The 20,026-nt window shown below is 39.3% G+C and overlaps 1 protein-coding gene across 9 annotated transcripts in view; it reads right to left on the bottom strand.

Annotated features, from left to right (window-relative positions):
* The window catches only part of MLLT3 (MLLT3 super elongation complex subunit), a 391,121-nt gene that overhangs the window by 97,809 nt on the left and 273,286 nt on the right, over positions 1-20,026 (bottom strand). For all 9 annotated transcript variants that reach the window (XM_070052927.2, XM_089317765.1, XM_070052921.2 and 6 more), the window contains one exon: positions 19,708-19,851. In XM_070052927.2, the coding sequence (XP_069909028.1) occupies positions 19,708-19,851 (144 nt within the window). The remainder of the gene's footprint in view (positions 1-19,707; positions 19,852-20,026) is intronic.

The raw sequence follows: 20,026 nt of genomic DNA on the forward strand, positions 1-20,026 counted from the left end.
AAGTTTCTAAATGCTACAACAATCTATATGGGTTTTGTTATTGCCTTCAAGACTGATAAGTTGAGTATAGCATTTCATTTAGTATCTGGGAGATATGCACAGCCTGTGTTGCTCTGTAGCACAGAGGCATAAATGAGAATAAAGATTTATTAATAGAATTTTAAATTAAAAAACTGAGGTAAAAATTGGGTATATGTATACTAAGTACAAAAATGTCTTCAGATGGGACTGGAATTGTGGTGTAGCAGGTAAAGCCATAGACTGCAATGCCAGCATCTAATATGGGCTCCACTTCATATCCTGGAGGCTCCACTTCTGGTGCAGCTTCCTGCTAATGGCTTGGGAAAAGCAGCAGCAGATGGCCCAAGTGTTTGGGCCCCTGCCACTCACGTGAGAGATCTGGATGAAGTTCCTGATTCCTGGCTTCAGCCTGGCCCAGGCTTGGCCATTGCAGCCATCTGGAGGAGTAAAGTAGCAGATAAAAGATTCTCTCTCTCTCTCTCATGCGTGTGTGTGTGTATGTGTGTGTCCCTCTCCTTCAATAAGTCTTTAAAAAACATTCTTCAGTAGAAAAATAAAAAGGAAGCAAGAAAAGAATTCAGATAAGATGATATTGTAGATGTAAAGGGACAAAAACTCAGGAAACTTGATCCTGGACGAGGGGCGAGTGGACAAAAGAAACCAATTCTTTCTTTATCAAGATTTAACAGAAATCTAGGAAGAAAAATCCTCAAAGGGACAAAAAGGAAATAAGACCCAACATGAACAAGTTCCAGCCTAACCCTGGGACCCATGTGAATAGTCAGATCAGATAAATATATGTTAAACCTGGAACACAGTACAAGGTATATTAATGGTGACCTAGAATATTCCTGACTTGGAGTTCACTGCTACTCTCTTCCCTAAGGTCTTCAGAGTTTCGAATCATCAGAAAGAAAAATTTCACTTTTTACTTTAATAAATTCCCTATAGCAAAGGCCACATTATTCAACTGCTGTCAGTCTTTGCAGCATGCTCTTTCAAAGGGTTAGCTTCATCTCCTAGTCACTGGCTTTTGAAACTCCTGGGTTAGCACAATGGTCTTATCAAAAGTCCCCTTGTTCCTTTTCCTTAAAACTAGAGCTTTATAGCTATCTATGACTGCTGCATAATGCAGTCATAAACTAAAAGAATGAAGCAGAGTGGCAGAAGAGACCAGGCTAAACCTTTGAAAAGACATAGCCACTCGGCCGGCGCCGCGGCTCAATAGGCTAATCCTCCGCCTTGCGGCACCGGCACACCAGGTTCTAGTCCCAGTTGGGGCACCAGATTCTGTCCCAGTTGCCCCTCTTCCAGGCCAGCTATCTGCTATGGCCCAGGAGTGCAGTGGAGGATGGCCCAAGTACTTGGGCCCTGCATCCACATGGGAGACCAGGAGGAGCACCTGGCTCCTGGCTTTGGATCAGTGCAGTGCACCAGCCGCAGCGGCCATTGGGGGGTGAACCAACGGCAAAGGAAGACCTTTCTCTCTGTCTCTCTCTCACTGTCCACTCTGCCTGTCAAAAAATAAAAAATAAAAAATAAAAAAAAGACAAGACATAGCCACTCAAAGCTGGGATACTCTGAGAACAAATTTTCAAGAAAGCTTTATTTATTATTATTTTCCCAGATAACTCCTGTCAAGACTATCTCAGACAAGACAGCTTCAACATCAAAATCACTTTTCTGGACTTATAAATAGTGTCACTGAGAATGGTATCTACATGGTGATCTGCACAGGGATTCTCAGCCAATGGGATGAAAGCTTGGCTGAAATTCATCTGTGTTATGTAGATAACGCCACGTTCCTTGGGCTGGGGCTTCATAGAGTGGTGAGAAGTGGGAGAACTTATTTTTAATCTGCCCAAAGACAGCATGGACACCACATGGACAGACTTCCGTCTATACTCAAACAAATATCTATTTTCAGTCACTAAGAGTTAATGTTAAGACTGAAATTTATAAGTTCAACTAAATTATATTTCCAATTTACTGTAACTCTAGCCAAATGGACTAGCTTGTTTAATGGATGGGGAATCCTTACACTATTCAATCTTTCTATTAATGAGTTCTTTTCATATTTGACCATTTCACACTAACCACAGGCCTCAATGTACTCTATAAGGAAAAGGGAGGAAATAACATTGACAAAGAAAGGTATAAAATATGTACCTATCATAATCTATACTGAAATATAAATCTTTCCAAACAATTGATCTATTATGGCTTATCTAGGCTCACCTACTTGGACATGCACTCTCTCTCTCTCTCTCTCTCTCTCACACACACACACACACACACACACAATTTATTGTGAGAACCATTAAGAAAAAAATTTCAGGTTTGTGTAAAACAGTTCTGTTATTCTTAATGTTGTTGTAGTCTTTAGATATTAAGCCAAAAACTTTAGAAAAGCAGAGAGCCAAAAGAAAAAATGAAAAGAAAAATAAGTCATAGAACATATTACCTATAAGTTCTTAACAACAATCTTTTTACAGCAATTCTCTGAAGTGTAAGGACATGTTTTTTAAAAAAAAATAAAAGCATACAGTTTAAAAGCTATGCAATTTATGCTTAAAACATTAAGTATGAAATATTAATATTCAATGAGATCTTATCTACATAATAAGTACAATATAAAACAGTGCCACAGGCCACAGCCCCTGGAGAGATTATAATGATGCATTTTCTTCTTTTTTGCTTTTCTAGAAGTCTATATTTACTAAAGTTTGCACATATTTATTTCAAAGTTGAGAAAATAGATTCATTTTTAACAATAAAGTATGCTGTTTCTAGCAAAACATTATTATTATGTGAAAGTCTTCAAATGGAAACCTTTTATTTTCATTTTTCCAAGCAACAAAAACTATAGCTTAATCCAAAGCATAAAAAATCTGCAGAAGGAAAGAAGATATTTCAATAAATAAAACAATTATTTGCTGGCTGCTTAACTATGTACCACATTTCATTTAATAATCTCAAGTGGGAGAAAGGGGATATTATGCTTATTTTATATTTACACCAACCTAAAGCCCAAAGTAAATTAACAACAAACCCAAGAATTGAATTTGTGCCCTCAGATATCAAATCAAACATTCTTTTTATTATACCAAGGCTGTGTCCCTTGGGATAATAAACATTATTTTATTAAACCACCTACCATCTATCCTCACTCCCTGAAAATGAACCACGGATGTCTGTTTCAAGAGTCTCAAACATTTATTTTTGAAATTATTATCTTCAGATCACAATCACTGTCAGGTGTTCTTTCAATTTATGGAACAAGAAAAATTCAGAAAATAAAATGTTAATCATAGCCTTCATTCCCCTTCCCTCAACCCTCAAAAATGTTTTTACCCAGTATTATAGAGTATGAACCCAAAAGATATCCAGTAGCAAAAACCAGAGAAGGCAGCTGCTCTCAAAAACAACTCTCTTACCATCTTAAAAATAAGTGAACTGAACAGACATAGATAAACTTTGTATGCAGCTTTCAAACAAATGCATGAAGAACTACCTGCGCCAAGAAGGGAAACAGAAATTGCACCAGCAGTTTTCAATCATAATAGTTTTGTATTTTTTTTTTAAAAGGATTTCTTTTTTTAATTAAAAATTCTCCAAGATTCACATTCTTTATTTCTTTTTCATTTTCTTTTCAATCCTCCCTCCCTCCCTCCCTCCTTCCTTCCTTCTATCCTTCCTCCCTCCCTCTTTTCATTCCTCCCTGCCTCCCTCCTTTCCTTCCTCCCTCCCTTTCTCTCTCTCCCTCTCTCTCTCTCTTTCTGCATCAGGCGCAGGAGCTAAGGGCAGGGTTAAGTGTTGGCTTTCTTTCAGATATCACGGCGCTTCCTTTCAAGACTAAATTAAGGCTACTAAACTAACCGCTTCCTACATATAGTCAGCTAAACTGCTACTCCTGGGAGGTCTGATGAAAGAAATGTGGCACACCTTCTTGACAGCTAAACATTCAACAGAACTTTTCTTAGTACACAGTCTAGGAACGTCTTCTTGTCACATTTGTCTTTTAAGCTTTGCTCGGTTTATACAGTAAAAGTATTTGAGGCTTGTACAGTCCCTGTTTCTCACTCCCTATTTAGATTGGGGTGTTGAGAAGGAAGGAGTCAAAGAAAAGCTGATGCTTTTGTTGTCTATTCTCAAAATCTGGAAAATCATCCTGCAATCAGCTTGTATGACTTTGAGAAAACATTAAACCTTAAAACTACTAAATAAAATTTATTGGGTGAATTAATTACTTTCTACCATCATGACCGCACTTTCTAAGAATTTAAGACACTAACGTGGCATTTGAAACTGAGGCTCACAACTTTTGCATTCTATTTACCATTTATACACATGTTTCACTTTCATGATTTAGTTCTTTAGAGTTGGTGTCAGGATGAGGGGGCAGGGAATACAGAATAGAGGAGAGAAAACACCAAATATGACAGCAAATTAACTTCTGAGAAATACAGATAAATGAGGCAACCTGCTTGATCTTACATTTATTTAAATAAATCACCTTTTATCAGTGCTGGTGAAAAACAGCAGCATTCTTTTATCTTTTGAAACAGACAATTACAGGATGATATATATCAGAAAATAACAGAAAAAGTACACTGGCTCCAAAACAAATATCCAAAAATCCAATGAAACTGTCCAGTGACAGCCACTAAAATAATCTTCTCTGTATTATTTTCTTTGAGTCATTTTAAAAATAAGCTGCCAGCTATCCATCTATGGGTACTGTCGAGATGAATTTGCCACAAAAGCCACTCATAGTTTTAAAAGCCAAAGTCTTGACAAATCAGTTCCTAGAACATAATTTGTTACACATTGAAGAAAGCCTGAAAACACAGACCTTGGTTAAAGAGGCTTCCGTATCTTTTTGTAACCTTTCCAAATGTAAGTATGTGGGAAGAGTACCCATAAATTAAAGTCAAAACCGAAACACTTAGAATATTTCCAATTTAAAATACATTAAAATGTGGTCTTTGAAAGGAAATTAAAATGGCTCTTTAAGCATATGAAAAGTTGCTCATCATCACTCACAAGAGGAATGCAAATTAAAAATGAGATATCATTTTCACTCCATAGAGTGGTGGAGACTAATAAATCATTGGAGAAATACACAGCCTTAGCCATTGATGGTGCAAGCATTAAATAGTATCACCTCCTGAGTGGGAAATTTGTAAATGTGTACCAAAATTCAAACTCCACTTATCTTGGAACCACAATTCAATTTTTAGGAATTTATCCTACAGTCTTACTCACCCATGAGCACAAAAAACTAGGCACAAGTTTATTCATTACAGTATTATTGAATGCCTTGAGAAAAATCTACTACATGTTAGTGCATACTATGTATTTACTTATTTGATGAGAGGCACAGGTGCTGTGGCTAACAGGTAAAGCCACGGCGTGTGGTACCAGCATCCCATATGGGGGCCGGTTGTAGTCCCCACCATTCCTCTTCCCATCCAGCTCTCAGCTATGGCCTGGGAAAGCAGAACAAATTGGCCTAAGTACTTGGGCTCCTGCACCCTCATGGGAGACCTGGAAGAAGCTACTGACACCTGGCTTCAGATTGGCCCAGCTCTGGCCGTTGCAGCTGTTTGGGGAATGAACCAATGGATAGAAGACCTTCCTCTCTGTCTCTCCCTCTCTGCCTGTAACTCTACCTCTCAAATAAATAAACAAATAAATAAATCTTTTTAAAAAAAATGAGAAGAGAAAGTAACCCACACAGTTAAGAAAACAGAAGTGTTCCAAGCTTCGCTACAAAGGAAATACTATGCCACCCTACACAAGGTTAATTCCAGATCCTTGCAATATAATACTGTATTAAGACAGCTTACACAGCTACCTTAGTTTAAGTTCCTTATCATAAGGTCCTTTTTTTCTTTCAATAAAGAAAACTCCTTGCTGGAGGTCCACAGTGGCCCTGAGTCCCACCTTGCAGTAGGCAATGTTTTAGAAAAATTCCAATTTATTTCTTGCAAAAACAGATCATATATAAATGTAACTGTCACTCTGAGAAACAGGACTGCATTATGCTGCAGACTTCATACAGCCTGAAAGCATGTTCCCCATGTCTTTTCCAGCAAATCTTGCCAAATGGGCGTCTGAAATGTCCTATTGAAACAGGTGGTGTCTGAACAGAATTGGATTTCTGCCTATAGAAACCCTAGTTTTAACAACTGCTGTGGTTAGTTTTAATTTTCTGTCCTCAAAATTAACTGCTTGCCAGTGATTCACAAATAGTCTGAACAGCATATTTAGACTTTGCCCTGTTTAATTGAGGAAAGGGAAAAAGAAGGAATGAAAAGAGTGAAAAGAGAAAGAAGGGGCAGACGGGAGGGGAAGGGAGGGGAAGGGAGGGGAGGGGAGGGGCGGGGAGAGGAGGGGAGGGGAGGGAAGATGGGTACTCTACAACTATCCCATGAAGATAAACAGAACAAATGCAGATCACTTGGTTTTCAGGCCATAAATGGAAGCAGTTGTAAAGTAAACTCAATTTTTCTAAGATGCTTGCCATTTTTGTGCTTTCTTTATAGAAGCATGGGGATGCAACCACCTTGCTGGACACACTACCTGTACAATCTTCTAAGGGGACACGGCTTTGAGAATGTTTTAATCTCCTGGAAATTTAGAATTAAGAATGATAGTAATAATCAACACTTTTTCAAATGAAAACTTAGATCTTAAAAAACTATTCCAAACAGAACTAAAGTGACAATTTACACAAGCAAAATACAACTAGTCAGAGTATAATCCCTATGAAGAAAGAAAGATACCACGGGCTAATCTTTAAGACACAATATAGGTCCTTTAATGTCGTGATGGAGGTCAACTCACTGGAGCTACACAGGTTTTCCTGTGAATAAACATAGAACAATTTACACTAAATAACAACTTTTTTTCAGTAACTTTTGGTGCTTGATATAAGTTAAGCATCTGTTGATGTTCTAAACCAGTAATGGAGAGAGAAAAGCCCAGGTACTGGGTAACTAACTGCATTGTGCCACACACCATGGTTATGCATTCCCTCTATAGAAAATCTTCCATTCCCATTCCACAGCTGGTAAATTGAGATTTAAAAAAAAAAAAATACAATAACATTACTCAGCTAGAGGATGATAGAGATGAAGATTTTACCTCAATCTGTCTGACTTCAAAACTTTTCCAATTGTATCTGACTTCCTCCCAACCACAAATCCAGAGAAACAAGCAGAATGATTAATTAAATTTTAGTTACAGAATATGATATGCAATATCAACATATGTGTGTCTTTGCTTTGCTGATACTCAAAAGAAAATCATATATTTAAATCCAAAGTCTTAAAGTAATGTATATAAAACCCTTCTGCACTGTTTCTCAATAAAACTGGATTCCAGTTACTAAGAAAGTGATATGGGAACAGAGAGAGAAATCATCTAAAATGATGAAAAATTCTTTAATCCTAACAATGAAATGAGCACAATTTGAGAATCAGTGATCCAAAAGGGAACCAACAGTTCATTTTTTTAGAGTGAGAAATAGATAGAAATATCACAGTGGAATAGAAAGATGCTACTCAAGGGGTATGCTTGGTTTTTGCCTAAAATTCAAAGGAAAATTACATCAAACTTTGCCCAAAATGTTTATTGGGCATTGTCTTCCTTCTCTGTGGGAATCAAAGAATAATACAAGGTCTTAAAATAAAGAAAACATTCTTCCTTAATAATATCATAAATAGTAAACAGTTACAAAATATAAATAATAAAGGCATATAATAATAAATATATTTTTTAAAGACTGATTTATTTGAAAGGCAGAGAGAGAGAGAGAGAGAGAGAGGGAGAGAGAGAGAGAGAGATGAGTCTTCCATCTGCTGGTTCACTCCCCAAATGGCTGCTATAGCCAGGGATGGGCCAGGCTAAAGCCAGGAACCAGGAGCTTCTTCTGGGTCTCATACATAGGTGCTGGGGCCCAAGTACTTGGGCCATCTTTCATTGCTTTCCCAGACATATTGGCAGGGAGTTGGATCAGAAGTGGAGAACAGAGACTCCAATTGGTGCCATATGGGATGCCAGAACTATGGGTGGAGGATTAATCTTTTATGCAACAGTGCTGGCCCCCAAATATAAATAATTTTTAAAAGATACTCTTGGGTGGGCATTTGGCCTACCAGTTAAGACCTTGCTTGGGATGATGGCATCCCATATCAGAGTGCCTAGGTTCAAGCCCAAGCTCTGCTCCCAATTCCAGATTCCTACTGATGCACACTCTGGGAGGAAGCAGCTAATGGCCTAAGTAGTTGGGTCCCTGCCACCCATGTGGAGATATGGATTGAGTTCCTTGCTCCTGGCTTTGACCTGACCCAGCCCTGGCTGTCAGGTAACTGAGGAGTGAACCAGTCAAAGGGAGATCTCTCCCTCTACTCATCTATCTTTCTCTGTGAGTTTCAAACAAATAAATAATTTTTTTTTAAAAAGAGGCAGTAGCAGCTCGCAATTTGTTCTCTTTATGTCTTGATCCCTACCTGTCTTTGTCTTATTTAAGGCCTGACAGAGATTAGATCCTATACCAAACCTTAATTTCCCCAGCAACCTCCAATGAGGTCTGTAATTTACCTTCAGGATCCCATAAAATAAATCATTCTGTATTTCAATAGTCTCAGAAAAGAATGCTTAAATCCAATGTTCCTTGCTTCTTGAAATAAAGATATCCTTACTGTTAGGAAGCTATTCAACAGAAAAGCACAGGGTACATTTCTTCCTAGGGAAAAGTACACCAAGATTTCTCTGACACTATTTAGAAAATAGTTGTGACATCAAAACAGGAAATCCAGTCAGAAAATAGATTGCTATTGGACCCTCCCCCCCCCAAAAAAAAAGAACACCACATAGCTCTAGGTTTATAGATTATAAAGCAGAAAAAAATATGAATTTTTAAAGATTCTTCTGGCAAAAAGATCTTTGGAATCATTTCCTCCTAAGAGCAGCAAAGCATTTTTTTAAGATGCTGCCAGCTCTAAAAACAATCTTTCTGATCTATTGAAAAGCCAAGTTCAACTTTTAATAGCTCCAATATACTTTTGGTTTACAAGAGAAAAAGTGAAAGAGAAGGAACCATAGCCAAGCACTAAGTTTTCTCCATTCATGCCTCAAGCTATACACTATAATTATACACAGCACAAATGAAGATGAGCACAATTTATTTTTCCTTAAGATAGAACATAACACATCTACAATATGTGACTTTGTAATCTTTAGCAATATGGAACAGAGTACCTCCTCCCTCCGAACCCAAAGCCCAACCCTTCCTCTACACCTCCTTCCCAAAGAATACTTCATCAGAAGAGACATAGCCATGAACAAAATTTCTAATGAAATAAAAAATGGCTCATAATTGAATAACCCCAGGATAGGTTGCATTAACACTAAGACAGCAGTATATTTTTATATAACAGGTAAAAGTAATGTACTTATATACCTATATTAAGCCAAAAAATGTTCATTGATCTTTTTTTACATTTCTATAGTTTCCCTTAATGTTCCAGGAGAAGGAGACAAAATCTATAATGTCTGTAATTTCAAATAATTAAAAATATTTTATTTTACTACAAAATTCACTGCAATGAAGTCCCTTAAAGATCTTGTAATAGATCAAATAAGATGTGCTTGGAATATCTTACATTTCAAAGTTATTAATTTAGTGTTGTTAAGATACAATCTGAGTTTGATTGAAAAATATCCGTCAGCTTCTAATAGCACTTAAATAAACAAAAAGAAGGAAAATTAGAAGTCAAGGAGGATCATTCCAAGATAACAGCTAAGTGGAGCAAAAGACAAGAAACTGAATGAAGACGTTATCAGTTTGCAATGGTGTACCACGCTACATTATCACTGACCTATAACCTCCCCTCCAGCCCACAAGCAACCCTAGAGTACTCTGGTACTAAGTGGTTGTTTTAAAATGTTCTTGTGTCAAATTTACTTTTGCCTATGACCCTTATCAGACCCATAATTCACATGCTCTGATTGCCTACTCAACTACATACCCATGAGAGACAATAAGTGTAAAGCACACCCTCATAAAGAGAAAAATAATGAGGATGGTTAGGACTTGAAATAGACCAGTTGATTGTTAAAAACATAGTCAAAAGATAAATAGATGGAATCAACACTGTGTTCTTGATAACAATAAAATTAACAAATTAGGGCAATATTTTTAAACAGCTTCCTTAATAAATACATACTAAGTACTAAGTCTGTTATTTTAAAATTAGTTGTCACAAAAGTCCAATTTTTCATGAGGATACGTTTCCTCATAGAATAAGTGGTGGTTCATTTTCAAAGCTGTCCCCCCAATATATATTCAACCAATAATTTACTGACATACAATGTATTAGAAATGAAATATGGTAAAAGGACTTGCATTGCTTCACACATGTATTAGTAGCTGAGTTCAAAGGAGAGGAGCCTGGCAAAACAGGACCCAAAAAAGTGGGTCTATATACCTTAAAATGTTCTCAGAATTAGAAAAATAGGCAATCTTCTCATAAGAAGGTCTATAATTTTTCAGAGATTCTCATAGTGGTTGTCTATGGTCTCATAAAGAAAAAAGATGCCTGTGCCACATAACACCCAACAATTACCTATAAAGCCCTCAGATAGAGTTTATCAGTGAAATGAAGCATTTTGATAGATTATAGTCTACATATAATTAAAGAAGATAACTTCCTGGATATAGAACTACCTGAAAACCTCTCAGAAGAACTAAGTAAAGAAGATCCTATAACAACAAACACATTTCAAAATAGATTGGCTATAAACTGCACATACAAGTTGCCACACAAAATTTTTCTGCAGTAAGCTGATGAACTCAATGACACCCATTTTAAAGTAGATTTTGACCAGAAATTAGTGTCTTTGTCTACACAACCGATTTTTTTCTATGTTTATGTTTACAAGAAATTCCACTTAAAGCCTTCCTCCATTCTAGCCACATCACAATGGCAAAAATTCACTACACCATTTTTATTATCTTAAAAAGGAAAATCCATCTGTTCCCTACACACAATTAAAACATACAAAAATAATATGCATTTAAAAAATCTAAACACATAATACAAATGAATGCACCTTTTCTATTAATCCTGATCAAGAAAATTTGGATGATAAGTTTATGTACTTTTGCCTTTCAACTTTTGCCCAAAGTCTGTGTAAACTGATGTAACATTCCCATTTTGGGTGCTCAGTTCTTCCTGAGACATCTACCTGCTCTATCAGCTGTATTTTTCTTATGCGACTTGGCTGCCTCACTTACCCCTGCTCTCTGTCTCACATCTGAATTTTTTCTTGCATGATGACAAGTACTCCCAAGCAGCAGTCTTTGGTAACATATTTGGCAAAGCCAGCCAGGAGAGAACGAGAGCAGCAGTAGGTACTACACAACTTCACTTGAGGAATGCTCCCTGTTTAGCCTACTTCTAAGCTTTCCCCTGCACTGTCTAGTGGCATCCAAGGTCTATTTGCAACTATTTCATGGAGACAGAGGCCTGCCCATATTCTTCTAAACTCGACATTTTGGCCTTTTCCTGCCCTGTTTCTCTTTCAGCCAAAGTCCCTTTGTTGCACTCATGAGGGAGGAGTATCCTACAAGAGACTAAGACCAACTTACTCTCTTTCAGTCTCTATCAGACCCTTTTGGCCCTCCTTGTCTTGACTGACCTGCCCAGTGTCTGCTCACTATCCTCCTCTTCACCTCAAATGTCAGGAAATAGGGGGAAGTTGTATCTGTTGAGAAGCCAAACCCAGCACCTGGTCTCAGTCAGCGTTCCCTGCTGAGGGTGCCATGTGCCTCATTTCCCCCATATCCTTTGCTACTATTTTGAAAAAGCACTGGAAAGAACTTGTCTTAAGATGACTTCTCTAAAACTGTTATTTTTACCACTGACCAGAGCCTATGTCTTCCATTCTCAAGTTTTTTCTTCTCAAGTAGTTAGAGTGCGTCTCATGGTCCCTCTATCCCAAAGGATTCCTGTTTTTTCACTCATGCTAAATTATGTAAGTTTATCTGTTCACCTGTTTAATATTCTCTTAACTTAGAAGTGCTGAAGATCATTTCAGAATGCTAACTGAACAAACCAGTAAACAGAAAAGAAAGATGTAGAGGAAGTTTTAAGCATGAAAATGTATTCTTGGCGATGAAGTTTAAGAAAGAAAACTCTTTTGATAGAAAGAGGAACTGAAGGAATAAATATGTTGTAGAAGTCTTGTGGAAGTTGAATGCTGTGTGAGATGAGAATGGATAACATTACAAAGAAATCATTTTAAAGTTAGCTCCTCTATCTTAAAAGTTCAGATAGCAGGACTACCTGATTCTCTACCTCTTTGTTCTACGATGCATTTAACTGCCTTAAGTAACGGGTTCAAATGCTGATGGCATATGCTGATCCTCCCCTCCCCCCTTTTTAAAATTTATTTGACAGAGTGAGTGAGTGAGTGAGAGAGAGAGAGAGAGAGAGAGAGAGAGAAAGGTCTTCCTTCCGTTGGTTCACCCCCCAAATGGCCGCTATGGCGGGCGCACTGCGCGGATCTGAAGCCAGGAGCCAGGTGCTTCCTCCTGGTCTCCCATGCGGGTGCAGGGCCCAAGTACTTGGGCCATCCTCCACTGCCTTCCCAGGCCACAGCACAGAGCTGGACGGGAAGAGGAGCAACCGGGACAGCATCCAGCACCCCAACCGGGACTAGAGCCCGGGGTGCCAGCACCGCAGGCGGAGGATTAACCAAGTGAGCCATGGCGCCAGCCTGTGCTGACCCTTTTGATTCAGGCTTTTTTAAGTGTTTCTGTAACTGACGTTGGTAAAGAGAATTTTTACCTTCTTTGGGAAAAGTTTCTAGTGTTTTCTGTTGTCTTATACTGAGCCTTGATTATCTGCAAGAACTGAATCTTACAGGATTTAATGTTATCTGCCTCTTTTTAATGTTTAAATGATCACCTTAACTCTGCTTAGTTCTAGCTCATAACTTTTGTTAAAATGCTCAGGGTAAATGGATTATTACTTCTATTTTGACCAACAGTTTAAACTTCTGACAAGTCTTTAAAGTTCTAAACAGTCTTTTGACTTCGAGGCTGAGACTCTCATCTTGGAGAGATAACAGTTATCTAAGTTAATTTATATTGTGTAAAATACACCATCAACTTATAAAATGATACCAAACCTATGTTGGGCTTACATAAAGGTCTGATGTTTTATGCACTGGGGTCAGTCTCTGCTGATGAGACATGATTTCAGAGCAGGCCCATTCCCCACGGCCTTAGACAGCTTGTCTTCCATGTTATGTTGGCTGCATGATGGTGAGGGTAACAGGGTTATATGCTCTCTCTTATTAGCAGTGTCTGACCATGCTGGGTTGGCTCTGAGACAGGGAGCTTCCTGCCTTCCCCCACTGCACTCTCTCCCCCATCCTTTCCAGTACCTAACACGTCCTGGCACCAAGGGTCAAACCAGCTCCCTCTGGGGGGGATATCACCATCTGCATAAGGGTTGGGGCAATGCACTTATGGGGAAGCTCTACCCATGGGCAAAACACCCACATCAGGGACAGATGCCAGGCAGATACGCAAGAGGCACATGCACATGTTTTTCTGGCCACAGCTTGCTAGAGAGAAAGGAAAAAGGGTAGACAGGCGCTTTTGCCCAGCTCAAGCTGGCAGTCTTGGTGAGCAGGCCAGGTCTTTAAAGGGGAACTGGCAAAGGCTCAGGCAAGCTAAACATTACATAGCCAGACATTTCAAGCTCAAAATATGGATCAAAAAAAAGAGGCCCAGCTTAAAAAAAAAGGAAGGTTCCAAAAAGAGTCAAGTTATGTGTTGGATACAAATACCATAGCTGGGCTATGCAGTGGATATTCACAGGCTACATGGTGAAAGTCCAGAGTCCCAGGAAAATTTACAGGTAATATAGTAATACCAGTTCAGCCTAGAAACCCATGGTCCATGACCCACAGGCTACACTGTGAAAGTTCAGAGAAGCCAAGGAAGAACTCAAGGAAGTTCTTCACAAGCAGGGAGGTAGGAGCAGGGGTGCCTGCTCTCCTCTTGGTATGACAGAGACATCTGTCACAATTTCTCCTCTATTCTCTTTCTCTATTCACTATTCTCAGATGAAGGGCGGACAGGATGTGTTCTCAAAAACTGGTCGCAGTTTGACTCTTTGACTTTAAAAAAGAAACAGCTACTTTCCCTTTGTAATTCCACCTGACCACAATATAAATTAGGTGACCAGAAAGCCTCCAGATAATGAGACTTTAAAATATAATACCAATTTGCAGCTAGATCTATTCTGCCCTGGGCACAGTAAACAGACAGAAGTCCCCTATGTACAGGCCTTGACAGAACTAAGAGACAATCATGAATTCTGTAAATATTGCAAGCTGGACTCAGCTCTCCCTAGCCTTACTCACTCCACCACCAAGAGCCCCCTAGGAGGCAAAGCCAAGAGAATGACCATCATGGAATAGCACCCCTATAAACAACTGAAAGTCCCTGTTCCCTCTGTTTCCTGACAAGGGAACTGCTCTCCCTTGCTTGAAGAATCAGTTCTCAGCTATGACTGCAGAAGCCATTGGAATGTACTGTTAAGGATGAGTTCCCTTTACAATGCAGGATTGAAATCAGATAAAAAGGGATATGGGATTCTCTCTGTCTCTCTCTCTGTAACTCTGCCTGTCAAAAAAAAAGGGGGGGGGGGTATGGGAAGCTTCACTGAAGACCTTAATAAATGGTTATAGGGATATTAAAGGTGACTAGTGTCTTTGAACTCTTAAAAGAACACGGTTTTTCTTCTAAACACTGTCCTAACTCATGGCACAACAATCAAGGAGGCCTTACTTGTTGCCTCATTTCTCCTCTATTCTCTTCCACATGGGAAACTGACTATATCAGGTGACTCTCCACTAGGACACAGAGTTTGATCCCAAGACCTTAAAAAAGTGTACAACTATTATTTTTCTGTAACAATTCTTGGCTACAATATAAAGGAGAGGACCAAAAATCATGACCAGAAAATGAGAGCTTCAATTTCAGTATGATTTTACAGCTAGCTCAATTCTCCTGTGGGTGCAGTAAACGGGAAGAACTCTCCCTTTCAAACAAAATTAAAGGGGAGATAGGAAGTTTTAGTGATGACCTCAAATTTATAGACAGATTGTGTAAGGTGGTCATCACATTTGATCTTACCTGGAAGGACACAGTACTCATGGGCACTGTCTTAACTCACAGGTAAAGCAGTATCTGAACATGCCTGTGAGTACAGATTTCTAGTTTAGGTCACCCCTGATGTCTGAAGAAAGCTTCAAAAATTTGGGATGGGCCTGAGTACTCCTAAAGGTTGCCTCGTGGTCTACTTGAACAGAAACCAGGAGGAAGATGAGCAAGTTAGGCAGCAGGAACAACATAAGGATAGGGTCAGGCCCTGCTGATAGCTACTTTACATAGTGATCTGTTAGTCAAAATAGCCTAACAAGACCAGTCCACCCCCAGAAAGCACCTGAAATCAATGTGAAAAGCAGGGTATTGGGAAAACAGCTATTGTGAAGCTGCCCATTCTGCCAAAAACTGGGTCACTGGAAATGGTGCTGCCCCAAGGGTTGAAGGGCTCCTAGGTCAGAACCAGAGCTCCTGTTAGCACTGAGCTGAGGAAGCTCTTCACTCTGCCTGGTTCCCAGCTGACCACTAAAGGAACAGGGTCTGAGGTCATGATATAGAAGACAGGACCATGAATCTTGTTTTAGACATAGTAGCTGCCTACGCCTACTCTGCAGCCTCCTGTTCAGGCCAGCTCTCCTCCCAGGCCAACTAGGTAATGGGAGTCAATAAAGTATCTTACGTAGGGAGTTTTGCACTTCCCTTGTAATGTTTCTTCCACTTTTCCATGTGAAGCGATAGGTAGGTCTCAGCCCCACACATACTTGGCCAGGTCTTAAAGCCCACCTGATTATTACTAAGCCTAAGAGCCCCTCCTGTCAGTTCATACTTGCCTTTAAATGGGTTAGCAAACAGGGTATAAAGTAACAAGTAACTTGGACAGTTCTGCACCTATTTGGGCAGGCTCTCTTGGAGAATGTAAAGGACCAATCTCTTGAGGGGAGTGGAGAGATAATCTAAAATGAAGATGATTTGCTAGTCTATCCCCAATGTTAGGCACCAGTTTGGGGCATCTGATTAGCACCCTTAACTTCCTAACAGAATGTGGCTATGAGGTGTCCAAGGGAAAACTATTTAGGTCCGTCAGAAAGTTAACTATTTAGTGCTCATGCTCACCTCTGAGAACAGAGACTGGTTCCAGAGAGGATACAGGCCACACAGCCAATTTCCTGCTCCTACAACTTTAAGACACCTGTGGCATTTTTCTAACAGGTTATGCATCCCCATGTGCAAGGAAATAGAAAAGCCCCTGTAGCAGGCTCTCAAGTGTAAACCAGAACAGGGCTCTCTCCCTTGATAGAGAGTACAAATACGAAATACAGCCTTCTCCCTGTTAAAGACTGCCATGATTAAGGACCTTGCTCTGGGGTTGCTAAACTCAGTCTTTCAAAACTGGCAAGCCTTCATTGTACTGACCACCACCTAAGGCAGCATCTATGCCATACTCCAAGAATGTTTTTGAGTCAATCAAACTAGACAGGCACAAAATCATATTCACCATTTCTTGGATAGGGTCAGAATACTCCAAGACCAGGCTGAACAAGACTGAATTTTTTGGCCCAATACAATGTCATGGAAATCCTGGCATTGTCCCTCCTTGGCCCTGTAGTTCCCATACTCTTACTGGTTCTCTTTGGACCATGTATCTGTAATATACTCATTCATTTTGTCTCTAACAGAATACAAGCTACCCAGCTCTAGATGGTCATGATGCAGGACTTCTGGTTTACTTGTTAGGACCTTTGGACCATATAAGACAATCTTTTCCAGGGCATCTCTGAACACCACAGGACAGACAGCAAGAAACGAATAACCATAAGCAGCTAAACACCCATATGTCAGATTAAGAAAATACAGAAGACAGATATTCACCCACATTACTTCCATATGGGTTCATTCTCTTGAGAGGGGAATGTTATGGTTAGGTAGGTAGGTAAACAGAGATTGCCTGTTTGTGTAAGAAGGTCCAAAGAAAATGGGAGTTTTTGTGCACTGGAATAAGGAGGCAATCCTTGGGAGCAGACTAGCATTTATACATTGAAAGTCTTGCTCCTCTTCAATAACCTTGTTAGATGGATCCCAGCCTTCTCCCAGGGTCAGCTTAGGAGAATGTTCCCCACCCTACATCAAGGGGGCTATTAGATCCGTTATGAAGTTCTGAGAGGAATTTTAGGAATCTCACATTCAGAAAACCATCTTCCAAATAATATGTAGGATAGTGAGGGGAAAGGAGACACTGGGGAAGGGACCCATTCCCATATCCATAAAAACTCCAGTCTGAATGAAGACTGGATTCTCAGTTCTTTCCTGAGATGCCAATCTGAAATATTGGGTACATTTCTCTTCATTAAAATTTGCTACTTGTTAAGCTTTTTATTTGATGGTGCATTAAATTCTTGGATTTAATGTAATTTAAAAATGTTATATCACCTCAGTCCAGTTAGATTGGCTAAGAGAATACATGCCAAGATGTAGAAGAAAGGTAACCTTTGCATACTGTTGATGAGAATGTACTCACTGAAGTCAATGTGGAAAACAGTATGGAGGTTCCTCAAAAAACTATAAATTAAACTACTTTATGACCCAGCTATCCCATGACTGAGGATATATCTAAGAGAAAAAAAAATCCACCTGTTGAAGAGTCATCTGCACTCTCATGTTTACTTCAACACTATTTACAATAACAAGAAATGTAAACAATCTAATTATCCATCAACTGAATAATGGATAAAGAATGTATATATTATACATATATAATGATATATTAGTCATAAAAAAGGGTGGAATCATGCCATTTGCTGGAGGTCATTATGTTGAGTAAAATGAACCAAGCACAGAAAGACAAATATCACATGGTCTCACTCATATGTGAAGTCTAATAAAATAGGTGATCTTATAGAAGTTAAAAATATGGTAGTGGTTTCTAGGGGCTGGAACAGGAAGTGGGGAGGAATGGATTTGGAAAGGCTGACTGACAGGTACTGGGTTATAACTAGATAGGAATAAAAAGTACTGAGGTTCTGTTGTACAGAAGCATGAAGATAGATCATTTACTATATATTTCTTTATTTAAAAAACTAAAAGATGAGATCTTTGGATATTTTCACTATAAAGAAATGTTAAATGTTTGAAGGGTAAATATATTTACCATGATTGGACTTTGCAATGTATATGTGTAATGAAACACCACATAGTAACACATAAAAATGTATAACTTTTACATGTCTTTTCAAATTTTTAATAAAAAGTTTCAAGATTAAAAATAAAAATAAAAATGTTATCTCAAAAATGAATGAATGAATGAGAGGGAGGAAGGGAATATCATTATATTCTTAGAATTATATCTTTAAATTACATTGAATGCTAAAAACTCTTTCAAAGCCGGCGCCGTGGCTCAATAGGCTAATCCTCCACCTTGCGGCGCCGGCACACCGGGTTCTAGTCCCGGTTGGGGCGCCGGATTCTGTCCCGGTTGCCCCTCTTCCAGGCCAGCTCTCTGCTATGGCCAGGGAGTGCAGTGGAGGATGGCCCAGGTGCTTGGGCCCTGCACCCCATGGGAGACCAGGAAAAGCACCTGGCTCCTGGCTCCTGCCAGGATCAGCGCGGTGCGCCGGCTGCAGCGGCGGCCATTGGAGGGTGAACCAGCGGCAAAAGGAAGACCTTTCTCTCTCTGTCTCTCTCTCTCACTGTCCACTCTGCCTGTCAAAAAAAAAAAATAAAAAATAAAAAAAAATAAAAAATAAAAATAAAAAAAAATAAAAACTCTTTCAAATAAATAAAATAAATCTTTAAAAAAATTTAAATTTACTACCTCACTTACCACTTCAAAAAAAAAAAAAGAAACTTCATACATGATTCTTTTTTTAAATTGAAGGTAATGTTTTGCTTATTTGTTTTGGCTTTTGTCAAAGTAAATCTACCTCAAGCCCATTCTAACCAACAATGTGTGCTGATTCATACCTTTATTTATTTTTATTTTTATTTTTATTTTTATTTGACAGGCAGAGTGGACAGTGAGAGAGAGAGACAGAGAGAAAGGTCTTCCTTTACTGTTGGTTCACCCTCCAATGGCCGCCGCGGCCGGCGCACCACGCTGATCCGATGGCAGGAGCCAGGTGCTTCTCCTGGTCTCCCATGGGGTGCAGGGCCCAAGGACTTGGGCCATCCTCCACTGCACTCCCTGGCCACAGCAGAGAGCTGGCCTGGAAGAGGGGCAACCAGGACAGAATCTGGCGCCCCGACCGGGACTAGAACCCAGTGTGCTGGCACCGCAAGGTGGAGGATTAGCCTAGTGAGCTGCAATGCTGGCCTCAGATTCATACCTTTAAAAAATATTATTATTTGCCTCTTTCTCCATCTCAAACCATGAGTCTGTTGCTAAACCAATTTGGTACTTTATCTCTTTTACCTCTCTCAAAACATTACTTATACTTCTTGACACTCCAGCAACTAGCTTTTCTGTAGGAGGCTTTTCACAAGAGAGTGCCACTTACCCCTCCTGCCTTCAGCAACTTTCTTCTAAAATCCTCTGTGGGGTTGTTGAAAGTTAGCTTTTCACAGCGGAGGTGATTCACTGGTGGATGGCCTTCAAGATGCAAGAATAAGTCATAATCAAAGCGGACTTTCTTAGGTTCTTCCTGGTGGTTAAAAAAGGAAGACAGAAAAGATTTAGGCAAAAAATGAAATTTTAAGAGCAAAAGTTTACTTCTCTTAAGCTACAGAAAAAACTCAGACATGAAACAGCTATAGTGTCATAGTACTGGAAAAAAATTGTCATGGAATTATTCACAGAATAAAATGAAAACGTCTGAT

Source organism: Oryctolagus cuniculus, chromosome 1 (assembly GCF_051225735.1).
Source record: "Oryctolagus cuniculus isolate XC-2025 breed Fujian yellow rabbit chromosome 1, ASM5122573v1, whole genome shotgun sequence".
NCBI lineage: Eukaryota > Metazoa > Chordata > Mammalia > Lagomorpha > Leporidae > Oryctolagus > Oryctolagus cuniculus.